At 50.4% G+C, this 16,525-nt stretch overlaps 1 protein-coding gene and 1 long non-coding RNA gene across 3 annotated transcripts in view; one reads left to right on the top strand and one right to left on the bottom strand.

The window, feature by feature from the left end:
- EFCC1 (EF-hand and coiled-coil domain containing 1) overlaps positions 1-5,345 on the top strand; it is a 43,635-nt gene extending 38,290 nt beyond the window's left edge. For both annotated transcript variants that reach the window (XM_045812356.2, XM_045812355.2), the window contains exons 7-8: positions 155-224; positions 1,074-5,345. In XM_045812356.2, coding sequence (XP_045668312.2) covers positions 155-224; positions 1,074-1,210 — 207 coding nt within the window. In that variant the 3' untranslated portion in view covers positions 1,211-5,345. The remainder of the gene's footprint in view (positions 1-154; positions 225-1,073) is intronic.
- LOC123802004 (uncharacterized) overlaps positions 1-15,569 on the bottom strand; it is a 28,756-nt gene extending 13,187 nt beyond the window's left edge. Inside the window, exons 1-3 of the long non-coding RNA XR_006782398.2 lie at positions 14,336-15,569; positions 12,972-13,171; positions 12,075-12,241 (exon numbers count right to left, since the gene is read on the bottom strand). This is a non-coding gene — a long non-coding RNA (uncharacterized LOC123802004). The remainder of the gene's footprint in view (positions 1-12,074; positions 12,242-12,971; positions 13,172-14,335) is intronic.
- Between the last annotated feature and the right edge of the window lie 956 nt (positions 15,570-16,525).

The following is a 16,525-nucleotide window of genomic DNA, read 5'->3' as shown; positions in this document are numbered from 1 at the left end:
GCCAGGGGTAGGGACCTAGGAAGCGATGGGGGTAGTGACTCCATGTGCCCCCAAGGAGCCTTACAGAAGCCTCTAGGGGCCACCAAGTCCCACCTGCCGAACAAGGACATGGCAGCCACAGTGCAGTCCAGCCCTGTCTCCATTTCTTTTTAAGAACATATCGAAAAGAGCCCTGGGGAAGATTTTGCTGAACACGCTGGATGCTTGCAAGGACCCAACACACGGTAGGAGAACTCCCCCATCTTTCAGAGCCTGGACAAGCGTCTGGAGAGCTGCCTGACCCAGCACTCTCTGTCCTGAGTGTCTTGTTTGCGAAATGCCACTGTCATTACTGCCCTGACCACCCATGAAGTACATAGTCAGGAACAGGCTTCAGAAAGTTAAAAATGCTATTTGATGTCCCAGGGAGAAGAACTAAACAGAAGCCAGCATGGTCAAACCCCCACGGGAGCTAGGCAAGGTTCCCTGCTGTCAGTTCAGTCGCTGGGCTGAGTGTGGGCCAGGCTCTGCGGAGGCACCTCAAGTGCTCTCAACTCCCTGAGTCATGACAAAAGCCCATTGGAGAAGGTGCTGTTCTTGTACCCATTCCACAGATGGAGAGACTGAAGCAGAGAAAGGCCAAGTGCCAGCTGTACCCAAAGCCTTGGGTCTGTCCCTTAAGCACTACGCTCCATGGCCCCCATTGTTTAGACAAAGTTCAGGATTTCATCAGTGCCAGATTGTGGCTGGTGAAATCAAGAGGAGCCAGGCCAAGCTCTCTCCTCAAAGGGCCTCACACACTAATGGGGCGACCAACTGGTGATGAGCCTTTGCTCGCTGGCCTCACAGGGCATTGCTGGGCAAGGCTCAGGTAGGTCTAGTGCCCTGAATGGTCCCTGGAATTGACAGGGAGGTCAGAAATTGTGTGCTAGGAGTCCCCTTCTCTGGGGTCCTCAGTGGGAGAGAGACAAGAGGGGGAGGCAGCTGGGCAGGACTGGGCAGGACTGGGGAAGGCCCCAGAAAGGAGGAAGAGTGGCTATGTGGGCCACGGTGAGCAAACTGAACTGCCCTCGCTGTCCATCCTTTCCTTCCAGAGGGGAGATCCGGACCCTCCGCCATCCTGGATGCCCTGCACCAGGCTTTGGCTGGCTGTGAGCTCCTGCGGAGAGAGCCCTCAGCACTGGCCTCCACAGCGCCTGCACTCACCAACCCCCTCCTCATCTCCTGCTGAGGCCACTGGCCCAGCCTATGGGCACCTTGGTCAGCCTGACCTCCATCAGACCAGCCTCCAGATCAGCCTGACCACCACCAGACCAGCTTCCATGACCAGCCTGACCACCATCGGATGAACTTCCATGGCTAGCCTGACCACCATCACATGCTCAGAACCTTGGAGACCCTGACTCCTTCTGAGACTGGGCTCAACCCCGGAGCCTCTCACAACAGAGCCTGGCAGACATCCTTTCCTTGAGTTCCTCCCAGGATCCCTCGCAGCCCCTGCATTCTTGCTGCCACAGTTCACATTCAAGCCCTGGGGCTGCTGGATTAGCCCACACCTGCTGTTGCCTCCCCTGCCCAGTTTGTCACACAGCCCAGCCCAGAATCCCTTCCCTGGGTTCCTGGGGTCTTTTCCCTCCCAGCACTGTCCCCTTCCTCTCACTGCTGTGATCAACTTCCAGGCCACACCTGGCACACTGGGGAATTCCCACACCCCCAGAAGTACTGAAGACCAGGCAGAGGGCTGGGGGGACACAAGGCAGGGGTGATTACTGCAGGCTTCTGGGAGGAGGCTGCCCTTGAACTAGCTCTAGAAGAGAGGTAGGATTTAGATGGACAGAGAGAGGAGGGAAGGGTATTTAATGTGAGGAAACAGCAAGAGCAAAGTGTAGTGCTAGAAAGGGCCCCCATTAGTACAGTACCTGGGACACCTCTTTCCCAAGCATATAGTGGGTACTGGATTTCATGGGGTCACAGGAAGGAGTAAGACAAGATGCCTGGTCTCATCTACCTTACCATCCCACAGGAGAGAAAGATACATTGGCAAATAGTGCGATATGGGTGAAATCAGTGCCAAATCGAGGTAAAATATTTGTGAGAGTCCAGCCAAGAGGGGTTCATCTGAGCCAAGGAGGACGGACGCACAGAGGGAAACTGTAGGGGTGAGGCAGGTGCCTAGAGGGACAGTAGCAGGTCATGGAGGGGACTCGAAGGCAGACGAGGATCTGGGACTTGCTCCCACAGGCAATCGGGAGCCATTGGGGGATTCTGAGCTGCCTCATGGAGGGTAGATGGAAGGGAGTGAAGAAGAGGCAGCTGCAGGACTGCAGGAGGAAGGGGGCACTAGGAGCCTGGAGCCAGAGCTACAGGGACACAGAAGGGGATCATGGGAGAAGGAGGATCAAGGGGTACCCAGTGGGGAGCCTGGGAGCAGCGGGCACTCCAGGGCAGGGCAGCAGGGACTGGGGACAGATGATGCCTGGCTGGCATTCCTGACCTGTCTGGCCTCAGACACTCAGCAGCTTGGATGGGGGGCAGGAGGCGTCAGGGAGACACTGCAGGCTCCTAAGCACAGTGACACAGGCCCATGCCTAGTTTCTCTATGGTTCCTCTCGGAGGGGAATAAGAGACCAAGGCCAGTGGCCATTTCAGAAGGGCCACCTCACCTTTGGTCCTGTCAGATGGCCCAGTGGGCAGGGCTGGGCACTGAGGAGGCTAGTCTGAGCAGAGAGGGCTGCCCCCAGCTTGCTCCTCTCAGCTCAGGCTGAGCCCACCAGGCCCTCCTCCTTTAGCTGTGCTGCTAATGACTGCATGACCCAGGTGAGCCCCACCTGTGCCCCTGCCCAGTAAGAAGGGTCAGCTGTTCCATATCCTGACCATGGTGTCAGTCACGGGAATCTACACATGTTAAGATTCATAGAGGGGCACCTGGGTGGCTCAGTTGGTTAAATGTCTGCCTTTGGTTCAGGTCGTGATCCCAGGGTCCTGGGATCGAGCCCTGCATCAGGCTCCCTGCTCAGTGGGGAGTCTTCTTCTCCCTCTCCCTCTGTGCTTTCTCTCTCACTCACTCTTGCTCAAATAAATTTAAAAAAAAAAAGATTCATAGACCTATGGGGCGCCTGGGTGGCTTGTTGGCTGACTCCTGAATTTGACTCAGGTCATGATTTCAGGGTCATGGGATGGAGCCGCGTATAGGTCTCCACCAGTCAGCGGGGAGTCTGCTTGAGATTCTCTCTCTCCCTGTGCCCCTCCCCACCTGCTCGCTCTCACTCTCTCTCAAATAAAATAATTTTTTAAAAAATTTTTTATGAAAATAGAAAAAGATTCATAGACCTCAAAAAAAGTCAACTTCACTGTATGTTAATAAAAAAGAAGAGGGACCAGAAGAGATATTCCTGGAGGAATCTGCAAACAGGCAGAGAAGGCTCCTGTAGGTTACAATTACACTAAGCTTCATCCTCAAGATTTCCCTAAATCTTCTCTTACCAACTGCCCAACCATCAGTGGTTCATCACCACCCTTGTATGCCCCTCATCTCATTGGAAGCAAGTTGAGATGGATTTGGATATAGAAATACCCAACATCACACAGCAAATCAGCAGCAAGCCTGGAAAGGGGCCTGTTTTCTGCCCACATCTCTTACACTTTCTACCACAGCCAGCCATCTCTAGCTAGGAAACTCTGGGCTCGCTAAGGGTTTGGGGTTTGGATTAGTTATGGTACGGGCTAAACTACCTTGATAAAGAGACCCCAAAATACTCTGGGCCAAATAAGATAAAACTTTATTTCCCTGCTGTAAGAGTCCAGAGGTAAGTGGTCCTGGTTGGCAGAGCAGCTCTGCTCTGTGCGGTCACCCAGCGACCCAGATCCCTTCCACATTGTTGCTCTGCCATTCCCTAGAGGTATGTCCCCCCTTGCACAGTGGAAGCCAATTCATCAGCATTGCATCTACCTTCCAACCCACAGGAAGGAGGAGAGGGGAAGGGAAGGGAAGGCACTCTGGCTCACAAGGCTTCTACTCATAACCCACCGGCCATGCCTAGCTGCAAGGGAAGCTGGGAGATGTAGTCTGTGGCTGAGCAACCATGTGCCCAGTTTCCAGTCCAGCATGTAAGGAGCTTGGAAGTCACCAGTGCATCCAATGACAAGTAAAAAGCTGAACACGCTGAAAATTCAACAACTCCTCTTAGATCCACGAGAAATGAGGTTGCAGGACAAACAGCCATCCCCAAAATTGGAAACAGACTGGTGAATGCAGAGAATTACAACTTGCCAAAGAAGAACTCACCTTCTCTGGAACCAGTACCAGAATAGGACAAGCTGAACTGTAATCAACAAATTGGTGGAGGCTCACTGTGGACAAGTATAGGGAGTTAAACGCCCCAGGGGGACCCAGTCACGGAGGGTGGGGTCCCACACCTTTGTGAGTTTTACCTTCTGAAGTTCTACCAGGTCCTCACAGGGAAAATCAGAGGGAAAAAAACCCTCATGCTTCTCACAGTGGGAAGGGAAGTAACCATTTTGAAATATGCCAGAACATTCTATTTTCCTTACCAAGGCCTGCCCTTAAGAGAAACTATTTTACCAGAGCCTAACCTATTGGGGTTTTATCAGAGTTTATATTAATTCCAGACAGAGCAGACTTCAGAGCAAGGACAAAATCTGAGGGACAAAGGGAGGCATTACATAATGATAAAGGGTCAATCCTTGAGGAAGATATAACAATCCTTAATGTGTATGCACCTAACAACAGTGTCAAAATATATAAGGCAAAATCCAGTAGAACTGTGAGTTGAAACAGATGAATCCACTATTATATTTGGAGACTTTAACTCCCCTCTAACAGAAACGGATATATCCAGCAGGCAAAAAATCAGTAAGGACATAGTTGAACTCAGCAGTACCTTCAACCAGCTGGATCTAATTGACATCTATAGATGACTTCATCCAGCAATTGCAAAACGTGCATTTTTCTCAAGCTCACACGGAATATTCACCAGGATAGACCAGATTCTGGGTCATAAAACACACCTCACAAATTTCAACATATTCTGTATGCTCTCAAACCATAATAGAATTAAACTAGAAAGCAATCAACAGAAATAGGCAGAAAATCCCAGAATATATGGAGATTAAACAACACAGTCCTAAATAACACAGAGGTGAAAAAATAAATCTTAAGAGAGACTTAAAAATACTTTGAACTATGGGGCGCCTGGGTGGCTCAGCTGGTTAAGTGTCTGCCTTCGGCTCAGGTCATGATCCTAGGGTCCTGGGATCGAGCCCTGCATCGAGCCCTGTGTGGGGCTCCTTGCTCAACAGGGAGCCTGCTTCTCCCTCTCCCGCTGCTTGCCACTCCCCCTGCTTGTGCTCTCTCTCTCTCTCTGTCAAATAAATAAATAAAATCTTTAAGAAAAGTAAAGGAGTTTTTTTTTTTAAGATTTTATTTATTTATTCGACAGAGAGAGAGACAGCCAGCGAGAGAGGGAACCCAAGCAGGGGGAGTGGGAGAGGGAGAAGCGGACTCCTAGCGGAGGAGCCTGATGTGGGGCTCGATCCCACAACGCCGGGATCACGCCCCGAGCCGAAGGCAGACGCTTAACCACTGTGCCACCCAGGCGCCCCAGTAAAGGAGTTATTTTTAAAAAATACTTTGAACTAAATGAAAATAAAATACAATCTACCAAAATTTGTGGGATGTAATGGTTAAAGGGAAGTTTATAGCATTGGATGCATATTTTGGAAAAGCAGATGTAAAATAAAAAATCTAAGCTTCCACCTTAGGAAACTAGAAAAAGAAGAGCAAATTAAATCCAAAGTAAGCAGAAGAAAAGAAATAATTTTTAAAAAGTAGAGGAGAAATCAATGAAATTGGAAATAGGAAAACAGTAGAGAAAAACAATGAAACCAAAAGCTGGTTCTTTGAGAAGATCAATTGACTCAATAAGCCTCTCACCAGGCTAACTGAGAAAAGGAGGGAGAAGACACACTGCTGATATCAGAAATGAATGAGGACATATCACTGTAGATGAACATTCTATGGATAATAAAAGAGTATTATGAATAACCCCAAGTCTTCAAATCTGCTAACCTAGACGAAATGGATCAATTCCTTGCAAGACACCATCTGCCAAAACTTGCACAAGAAAAAATATGAATAGGCCTGTATCTATTAAAGAAACGGAATCAATAATTAATAACCTTCCCAAAGAGAAAGCACCAGGCCCAGATGGGTTCACTGGTACATTCTACCAAACATTTAAGGAAGAAATTCTTCCAATTTTCTGCAATCTCTTCCAGAAGATAGAAACAGAGGGAATACTCCCTAACTCATTCCGAGGCCAGCATTACCCTAATACCCAAACTAGACAAAGATATGATAAGAAAAGAAAACTATGGAGCTGTATCTGTCATGAACACCGATGCAAAAGTCATTTAAAAAATTAACAAATTGAATCCAACAATATAGAAAAAGAATTCTACACCGCAACCAAGTGGGATTTATCCCAGGTATGCAAGGCTAGCTCAACATTCAAAAATTAACTAACGTAATGCATCACTCCACAGGCTAAAGAAGAAAAATCACATGATTATATCAATAACTGCAGAAAAAACATCTGACAAAACCCAACACCTATTCATGAGAAAACAATAGTAACAACCTGTCAACAAACTACACATAGGGAAACTCTTCACCCTGATAACATCTCCAGAAAATCTAGAGCCAACATTACACTTCACGGAAGGAAACTAGATACTTCCCCACTAAGATCAGGAACAAGGCAAGGATGTCCCCCCTCTCCACCCCTTTTCAGCATCTTGTTGGAAGTCCTAGCCAAGGCAAAAGACAAGAAAAAGAAATACAAGGTGCTATGGACTGAATACTCGTAACCCCTTGAAGTTCATATGTTGACACCCTAATCCCCAGTGGGATAGTATCTAGAGCTGAGGCCTCTGGGAGGGAATTTGGTCATGAGGGTGGAGCTCTCGTGATAACTAGTGCCCTTAGACATGAGACTGCCTGCTTCACCCCTCTCTCGGTCTCCGCCAGCCCAGGATACAACAAGAAAGTGGCCATCTGAAACCAGGACGAGGGCCCCCACCAAGAACCCAGCCATGCTGGCACACTAATCAAGCCTCCAGAACGGTGAGAAATGAAGTTTGTCGCTTAAGCCGCCCAGTCCATGGTGTCTTGTTACAGCAGCCCAAACTAAGCCAAAAGGTACACAGAATGGGAAGGAAGAAATACAACTGTCTTTGTGCACAGAAGACATGATCATGTAAGTAGAAATCCAAAAGAATCAACCAGAAAAACAAACCCAGGAATAAGCAATTATAGCAAGACTGCAAGATACAAGGTCACTACACGAAAGGCAACTGCTTTCCTATGAACCAGCAATAAGCGGGTAGAACTTGACATTAAAAAACTCCACACCATTTATGTTAGCATTCCCCAAAATGAAACGCTTAGCTGTAAATCTAACAAACTATGTGCAAAATCTATGTGAAGAGAATTACAAAACGCTTATCAGAGTTCTGAAGAAATCAAAGAACTAAATAAACGGAGGCATCTTCCACGTTCGTGGACCAGAAGACTCAGTGTTAGCAAGATGTCAGTTCTTCCCACTGATCGCTCCCCTCAGGGCAGCCCCAATCCAACTTCCAGCAAGTTACTCTGCGGATACTGACAAACCAATTCTAAAGTTTATACGGGGAGGCAAAAGACCCAGAACAGCCAACGTACTATTAAGAGAACAACAACGTTGGAGGACTGACACTACCCGACGTCAGTTCTTACCATAGAGCCACAGTAATCAAGACGTGTGACGCTGGCCAATACAACAGTGGAACAGAATAGAAAGCCCAGAAACAGACCCACACAAATACAGTCGACTGATCGAGCTCTGACAAAGGAGCAGAAGCAATACAAGATGAAGACAGACTTCTCAATAAATGGTGCTGGGACAGATGGACGTCCACATGCAAAAAAAAAAAAAAAAAGAATTTAGACACAGACCTTACACAGTTCACAAAAATTAACCCTTCACGAAAACTGAAGTGAGTCATAAACCTAAATATAAAAGGCAAACCTACAGAACTCCTGAAATAGAACACAGGAGAAAATCTAGGTGAACTTGCGTATCTTATGACCTTTTAAAATACACCAAACCCATGATCTTCCAAGAAGTAACTGATACCCTAGAATTTGTTAAAATTAAAATGTCCTGCTCTGAGAAAGACATTGACAAGAGAACGAGAAGAGAAGCCACAGACTGGGAGAAAGTATTTGCCAAACACACATCTGATAAAGGTCTGTTATCCAGAACAAAGAGCTCTTAAAACTCAATAATAAGAGAATCAACGACCTCATTCTTCTTCCAATGGGCAGAGGCCCGGGACAGACAGCTCACCAAGGAAGATACAGAGACGGTCCGCGGGAGAAGATGCTCGCCGTCTGCTGTCGCCGGGGACGCCGTCCGCTGTCGCCGGGGACGCCGTCCGCTGTCGCCGGGGACCGGCAAACCAACACAAGGGGGCGCCGCTCGCGCCTATTAGAACGGCCAGAATCAGAAAGGCTGACAGCGTCGGATGCTGGTGAGGATGCGGAGCAACGGAATTCTTGTTCCTCGCCGACGGGAGTGCCACTTCGCTGGCTGGGAGAGCCACAAGCGGGGCGGCCACTCTGGAGGACAGTGCGGCATTTTCTTAAAAACTAAACATACTCTCCCCACACAAATCCAGCAGTCACGCTCCTTGGTATTTACTCCAAATGAGCTGAAAGGTACGTCCACACAACCCGCACGCGGGTATTGACGCAGCTTTATTCCTAGTCGCCAAGCCTTGGAAGCGGCCACGATGTCCTTCAGCGGGGGATGGATACATAAACTGGGGCAGATCCAGACAATGGAATATTACTTGGCACTGAAAGGAAACGGGCGGCCAAGCCCCCAAAAGACAAGGAGGAAACGTCCCTGTGTATCACTAAGTGAAAGGGGCCATCTGAGAAGACTGCATTCCGTATGAGTCCAGCTATATCGCATTCTGGAAAAGGCAAAACCACGGAGTAAAGAGATCACAGGTGGCCAGAGGTTGGAGGAGGGAGGGATGACGGGGTAGAACCCAGGGGAATTTAGGGCAGAGACTACTCTATATGAGACCCCAATAATAGGCATACTTGTCGAAACCCATACAACCCAACAGTGGGCCTTGCAAACCGTGGACTTTGGAAGATGACGATGTGTCCACGCAGGCTCCTCGGTTGTTATAAATGCACCACGCGGGTTTGGGACGGCGATAGTGGGGGAGGCTGTGAATATGAGCAGGGACAGGGAGCAGAGGGAACTCTATCCTTGCTGCTCAATTTTGCTGTGAACCTAACTCCTCTTCAAAAACTAAGCCCACTGAAAAAGAAGAAAAGGGAGAAGGGGCACAGAAGGTCTCTCAGCTGTGTTTGCAGTCAGCCCTGGCATCCGGTGCTTCCCGGCCCCTCAGCCTTGCTGACTTGCCCCTCGGCGGCCTTCCTTTTGCCCAGTGGGGAGAGGCTGGGACCTTCTCAACTTCAAGACCTTGAACTCGGGCGTGACCTAAGCATCTGCCCGATGCTGTGCTCTGGCCCAAGGTTGGCCTGCTACTCCCAGCCCAGGGGAACCTGGCCCACTGCCTCAGGGTGAGATGTCCTGAGAGGACCACAGGACTTCCCTGGAGAAAGGCCCGGGTCAGGGACCAAAGGCAGCATCAACATCTGTGACCAACAGAAGCCGGGTGGGGCCAGGGTGGGCAGCGTTCCCTTTCACCTCCACCTCTGACTGATGAGGGCCCTCGTCCACAGCCACGCAGCTCAACAGCAGAGCCCGGATCCAGGCCCCGGCCTGTCCCCGTGATAAGCAGGAGGACCTGTACTGAGCACCAGGGCCTGAGGCCACTGACGGAAAACACGGTCAAGGTACAATCTCACAAAAAGACGGGGCCCCCCTTCGCTGAGCTGCAGGCTGGGGTGATGTCTCCAGGGGGTTAAATCATGGAGCCCAGGGAGCTGCCATCATGGGAAACCTGGGGTTTTCTCTGGTCAGAAGCAAAGTGAATGCACAGTTCTTGAGAAGCCCTCACCACAAACAGGTTCTCCCCTGATATTTGGGCCTGAGCATCAATCACAAGCCCGACCCAGAAGTTTCCTGTCAACTGAGGCTCCTGGGAGCTACCATTGACTAATTCATCCTTGCTAGATGCTTCTCAATAAAGCTTTAGCTCTTCCTTGAGAGCAGCCTTACAACTATTCGAATTTGAACATTTCCTATTAAAATGTCCAATGTCTTCGATAGTCTTCCTTGAAGATGCAAAGCCGGGCTCCCTTCCCTCTGAGCACGAGCTAGACTTAACAAGGACAAGGTTAACAAGCCAGAATTGATGGTGTGACCTCTGCTACTTGGTCATGAGACGAGGCCCCGTGGCTCCCTCCTTGCTGTCCATGTCACGAGGACCCCCAAGCATCCTGTGGAGAAGGCCGTGTGACAGGAGATCCGAGTCTCCTGTCGGTAGCCAGCAAGGACCTGAGGCCTCCAGCCAACAGCCAGCTCACACCTCAGAAGCATGTCCCCCCGCCCTAGTCAAGTCTTCCAGCGAGTGTGCCCAGGCTGAGATCCAAACTGCAATATCCAGAAAGCCGCTCCCAAGTTCTCGACCCACAGAAAGTGCGGGTTAATAAATGAATACACGTTATTGCTGCGAGCTGCCAGTCTGGGGTACACGTTATTGCTGCGAGCTGCCAGTCTGGGGTACACGTTATTGCTGCGAGCTGCCAGTCTGGGGTACACGTTATTGCTGCGAGCTGCCAGTCTGGGGTACACGTTATTGCTGCAAGCTGCCAGTCTGAGGGAAGGTTTGTTATATAGCAAGAGATAACAAATAGATTTCCTAATTTAAAAAAACAGGCTTTATCAGAACACAGGATAATTCAGGTGTGTTTGCGGTGGGTGTTTGGCTGTACCTTTGGAGGCCTGGCAATAATCACTAGACCAGCAGTCTGCAAGGAGGACAAGGGTCCCCCAGGCCCAGAGCTGCCTGAGTGACAGCATAACACACCCTGGCCCGGAGGGCAGCAGGAGGGGTCTGGGGGACCAGCGAGGCAGGGGAGCAGGCAGTCAAGAGTCAGGGAGGTGCCAGGTAGTGGAGTCCGTGTCAGCCAGGCTCCAAGGCCCTGGGGCATGTTCCGCTGAACAAGTTCAAAGTTAAGACAATTATGAATTTCATGACAGCAGCCACAGAGCATTAAGCCCCAATCGCGGGGCCTTTCTGGGTGGGGAGCCCTTGCAGCTGCACTGGTTGCATGCCCCGAAGCTGGCCCCGGGTGAGCGGAAAAGCAAGGAGGAGGCAGGGAGTGGGACAGGAATCTCACGGAAAATAGGAGAACTGGGTGGGTATTTGTGAATAGCCTTCACGTCTATCACTCTTCTTTGGCCTCTTTTCTAAAAAGGCTTCTTTGGGATTGTTCAAATGGTCTGAAACTCGTTAAGAATGTTTTTCTGGGGGAAAAAAAGTGTTTTTGTAGGAATTTCTAATTAACACCCTCTCTCACCTGGCAACAAAATCGTTCTGTTGACCTGAAATTGCTCCCACTTGCCCAAATATCCTGTAATTTCGCACTCTAGCCACTAGGTGGCGAGCGCACTCATTGAATAGAGGAATAAACAGGCTTCAAAATCCCCCCTAGCGCGAGGTGGGCGAGTCCGGGATTGAACTCAATTGAACGCCCCACCTTATAGATATTTGCCGTATCTGTGCACCACGTGTGCTATTACCAACTCAATATTTTCCTTTGAATCAGCCCACTTTTTAAATTTATGTAAATGATTTTAGGAAGGAAAGCTGATATGCTCTAATTTAATTGAGAAAGCAGTCCCACCTGCCTTACAGAGACGGTAACAGCAAGTTCACAGAAAATAGAATGACCTGTTAACTTCCGACCAGATGCATTTGCTGAGCCTGAGGGGTCATGGGTCAACGCCCCAGTGGTCAGGGGTGCCAAGCTAGACTGTTGGATCCATTCAACCAAACAGAAATCCCTCCGACACCACAGACAGATCAAAGGGTGCCAGGCCCACCTCTTATACCCTGACAGCATCCAGGCAGACCCTCGCCGGTGGCTGGCTGACCCCGCACAGACTGCTCCAGGCTCCACGCAACATGTCTCGAGCGCCTCGTACTCACTCAGCCTCACGGCTTCGCAGGGGGCTGGTTCTTTTATTCCTCCATTTTACAGATGAGGAACCTGAGGCAGAGAGAAGCAGAGACTATTTCCCAAGATCATGGAGTTAGTACGTTAACAAAACCGGGGTCCAAAGCCAGGCAGGCCGCTCCACAGCCTGGCCCCGAACAGCTTTATGGATAGAGATGTGTGTCTGCAGAAACCAGCCAGCAGAGTTTCTGGTCAAAGGGGCCCCAGCAGCTGGGGCAGGGGTGACCCATTTACCCCTGGTTGCACACGGGCTAAAAACGCTAGGTAGTAGTTTCCACTTCTTACTCTCCTCGGCTTCCTGTGAGAAGAAGGACCTAGGCCCCCCTCCCCCAAGTAAAGGGTTTCTAAGCAGCTTCCTTTATAATACCGTGACCAGACCAAGGCTGTCTCCTTCGGGTCAGGGAATGGGAAAGGAGTGAGTCCGTCCCTCGTCTGTCTCAGTATGTATATCGGAGGCCTATGTACCACCTGAAATCAGAGACCCAGCCAGCCTTCAGCTGTTCCTCACTCTGTGACGCTCGTCCACTATGCCTCGGGGCCTGGGGTCCCTGAAGAGCAGCTGGGCTCCTGGACAGACAGACGGGCAAACTGCAGAGCCACTAACTCTGCGGGAGCAGGTCAGGGAGGGCTTCCGGGAAGAGGTCATGCCCTGGGTGAATCTTAAAGGAAGGAGTGTGACAGGAAAAAAGTGGGGGGGTAGCAGAAAGAGAAAGGTGCAGAAGGGAAACCAGCATGTGGGTGGTGAGTAGCAACAAAGACCTACCATGAAGCTTCAGGTCAGGGAGAGATGACAGGGGAGCCTGGATTGGATGGCCAAGGAGAACTCTGCCGAGGAGCTGGATTTCATCCGAACACACCGAGGAGCCATGAAGATGCTGAGCAGGCCCGTGTCAAGGTCAAACCTTTGTAGCCAGAGGCAGAGACGCATCCAGGAGATAAAAGTCCTGGAGAGATACGGACTGGCTGGAACCAGAGGAGAGATGGTCAGCAACACTGACGAACGTGGACTAGGTGCTAGGCATTGGTGTGGTTATAAACAGCAGTTCACAAAACAGAGCCCCTGTCCTCTTGAAGTTCACTTTCAGTGGCACAATCATTTAAGAAACGCATAGAAATTTAGGGGCACCTGGCTGGCTCAGTCGGGGAAGCGTGTGACTCTTGATCTTGGGGTGTCAGGATTGTGACTTCAAGCCCCACGTTGGGTGTAGAGATTACTTAAATAAAAATTTTAGGGGTGCCTGGGTGGCTCCGTCGTTAAGCGTCTGCCTTTGGCTCAGAGCGTGATCCCGGCGTTCTGGGATCGAGCCCCACATCGGGCTCCTCTGCTGGGAGCCTGCTACTTCCTCTCCCACTCCCCCTGCTTGTGTTCCCTCTTTCGCTGGCTGTCTCTCTCTGTCAAATAAATAAATAAAATATTTTAAAAAAATTTTTTTAATGCTTTTAAATGCACAAAATTTTAAAAACAAGATAATCTTAGGTCCTATCAAGTGCTATGGAAGAAGGAGGTCACTTGACCTGAGACATGAATGATGGTCAGGAGGAAGCCATGGCAGAGTTTGGGGGAAGGGTGCCCCAGGCAGAGGGACCAGCAAGTGCAAAGGCCCCGAGGCAGGAAGATAATGGAGTGATTGAGGAACAGAAAGAAGGTCAGTGTGGCTGTAGATAGCAAGCAAAGAGGAGAGTGCATTGCAAGGTCAAGAACTAGGTGGAGGTCAAGCCACAGAGGGCCTCATGAAACACGGAGGAGGTAGGAATTCATTCTGGTTGCAACGGGAAGCCAAGGGAGCTAAGAGAAGACCTGGGCAGCGGCCGTACAATGGGTCAGTTCTGAGCATATTTTGGGGGCTGAGACAGCAGGAATTACTGATGAGTTGAATAGCAGGTAGAGCCAAATCTTTGGAGGAGTTTTGTGGTGGAGGCAGGAAAAGTAGTGGTAACTGGAGGAAAATGTGGTATTAGGGTTTGTTTGGTTTTTTTTTTTAAGGACAATACTATAGGCCATTTGTGATCTAATGGGAATGATCCAGTAAAGGATAAATTCGATGATGCAGGAGAGTGGGTAGCCGTGGGAGCAACGTCCTTGAGAAAGTGAAAGATGTTAGCCTTAGAAATAAAACCACCGGTTACCTTGCCAGCAAACGGGTTGATTCGGGAATAGCAGAGAACTGCAACCAGAGACAAGCAAAGCACCGCAAAACCATAACCAAGCGCACAGAATAAGGAGAGGAAGGGTCTTTTACGGAGGAAGCGGAGGGGAGCTGGGAGGGGCTGTTAGAAACGAAAAGTCCATTGGAGTAAACTGGGAGCTCAAACGTAGCGGCTTTTCATTGGCTGAGTTGTGACGGTCTCTCATTGGCTGGGCTGTTGCAGGGCGGGAGGAGAGGCGGGGAAGAAACCTTCCTTCCACCTGCTGGGATAGTAAAGTAGCATCCAAGTGCAGGGTCCCCGTCTTCCTATCGGGTCAATTGGCCACGAGTGGTGGGGCATGAGAGCTCCCCCTGCCGGCCTCCCCGCTCCGTTCTCAGCAAGATTGCCTTTCGTTCGTTTCCACAAGGGGTAGAACGCAGAGCGCCGGCGCCGGCTTTGCCCTTCACACCGGCTTTCTCTCGCTGCCGTAAGAAATGACCGCAGACTCAGAGGCTGACAGCAACACTCATTCCTTATCTCACGCTCTCCAAGGCGCAGAAGTGTGGGCACAACGTGGGTGTGGGTTCTCAGCTTAAGGTCTCGCAAGGCTGAAATCGTGGTGCGGGCAGGGCCGTGTCCCTTCCCAGAGGCTCTGGGGAAGAATGCACTTGCTGGCCCCTTGCAGCTGTCGGCAGCATCCAGCTCCGGCTTGCTCTTCAAGTCCTTCTTGTCCAGAACCGACCTCTGTGCTCTGGAGCCGAGCTGTGACACGAAGACAGAGTTGGGGAATAAAGAGGAATGACAGTTTTACCGCTTCGCCAGGCAAAGGAGGCTGCAGCCGGCAAAAGCCTTCCAAACCGCAGGCCCGCCAGGGGTAAAAGGCTGAGGGGTTTTAAAGGAACGTGCAGGATCCGGGAGGTTTTGGTAGGAATCCCGCACGTTCGCCCGCTACGTTTGGCATGTCTCCAACGTGCTCTGACACCTGGCGCCGCACCGGCCACCCGAGGCCCCTTACTACGTATCCATATCGGGTTCCTGGACCAAAGGGTTCTACAGAAAACCAAGTGAAGGGGAAGGGAGGCTCAAGAACGAGGAAGGGAAACATTTGTTCCGTTTGAAGTCAAGCCTTCCGGAAGCATTCGTGTGCCCGTCTGCATTTCCATCCACCTTTCTGTTTCTAAAGAGGTTCCATTCTCGCGCTCCAGATCTCTCCGACTTCCCTTTCCGCGGCATCTCTCACTTCCTCTTCTGCCAGCAGCCACAGAAAGCTCTTTGCACTTAAGGGCTCACACGTCCAGATCAGGCCCTCCTGGAAAACCGCCCTTTTCAAAGGTCAACTGTGCCGCAAAACACAGCACAATCACAGCAGTGACGTCTCCTCAGATTCACCAATTCTGGGGATTAGGGTGGAGGATCTTGGGAGGCATTCCTAGGAATTGTGCCCACCCAGCCTCATAGCAGCAGGACTTTTTTGTGCTGGGGTGGGAAGGCAGAATGTGCGGGCGCACACCTACCCTACAGGCAAATGGCGGGATTGCCCTCAGGGCACATGGGCTGGGGTAACAGAAACCTGAAAAGACAGGTTTCTGTTTAACAAGATAAAATTTTCTCTCTCTCTTTCTCTCTCTCTCTCTCTCTTTCTCTGGAAAAATCCAGGTAGGCATGCCTAAACTGGATGGCAGTTCCAGAACCATCAGGGACCCAGGCTCCTTCTATCTTTTTGCTCTGCCATCCTCAAGTCAGGGCTACACCCCAAGAACCAAGATGGCTTTTCCAGCCTCCTGCAGCCCACGGGGAAGCGGAACTGATCGCTTCTTCCTCTTTTCCCATTGGCCTATGCTTGGTCACATGGCTATATCTGAAGGCAAAGGAGGCTGGGAAATGTAGTCTTTAGCTTAAAGGCCATATGTCCTGCTAAAATTCTATTTGTGTGAGAGAAGGAAGAGTGGACACTGAAGGACAGTGGTCATCCCTGAGTCAGCTTGTGAGGCCATGATGTTGAAAGTATAAAAGTACAGTGATAAGGCCACTGGCCCGGAGACCTTGATGAGGTTGGAGAAGCACTAGAGTGGGTATGCTCAAGGGCTTGTGCTGGAATGGGGAGGTGTAGTCAAGAGGTGGGGTGCTTGCATCAAGGCTTCAAGGAGGAGCCGTTGCTGGTGATGGCTAGTCTGGGGGAGGACTGTGAGG

Source organism: Ursus americanus, chromosome 14 (assembly GCF_024610735.1).
Source record: "Ursus americanus isolate L20-20 chromosome 14, mUrsAme1.1.p, whole genome shotgun sequence".
NCBI lineage: Eukaryota > Metazoa > Chordata > Mammalia > Carnivora > Ursidae > Ursus > Ursus americanus.
The sequence above is the reverse complement of the archived record's forward strand: the minus strand, read 5'-3'. Positions and strand labels throughout refer to the sequence as shown.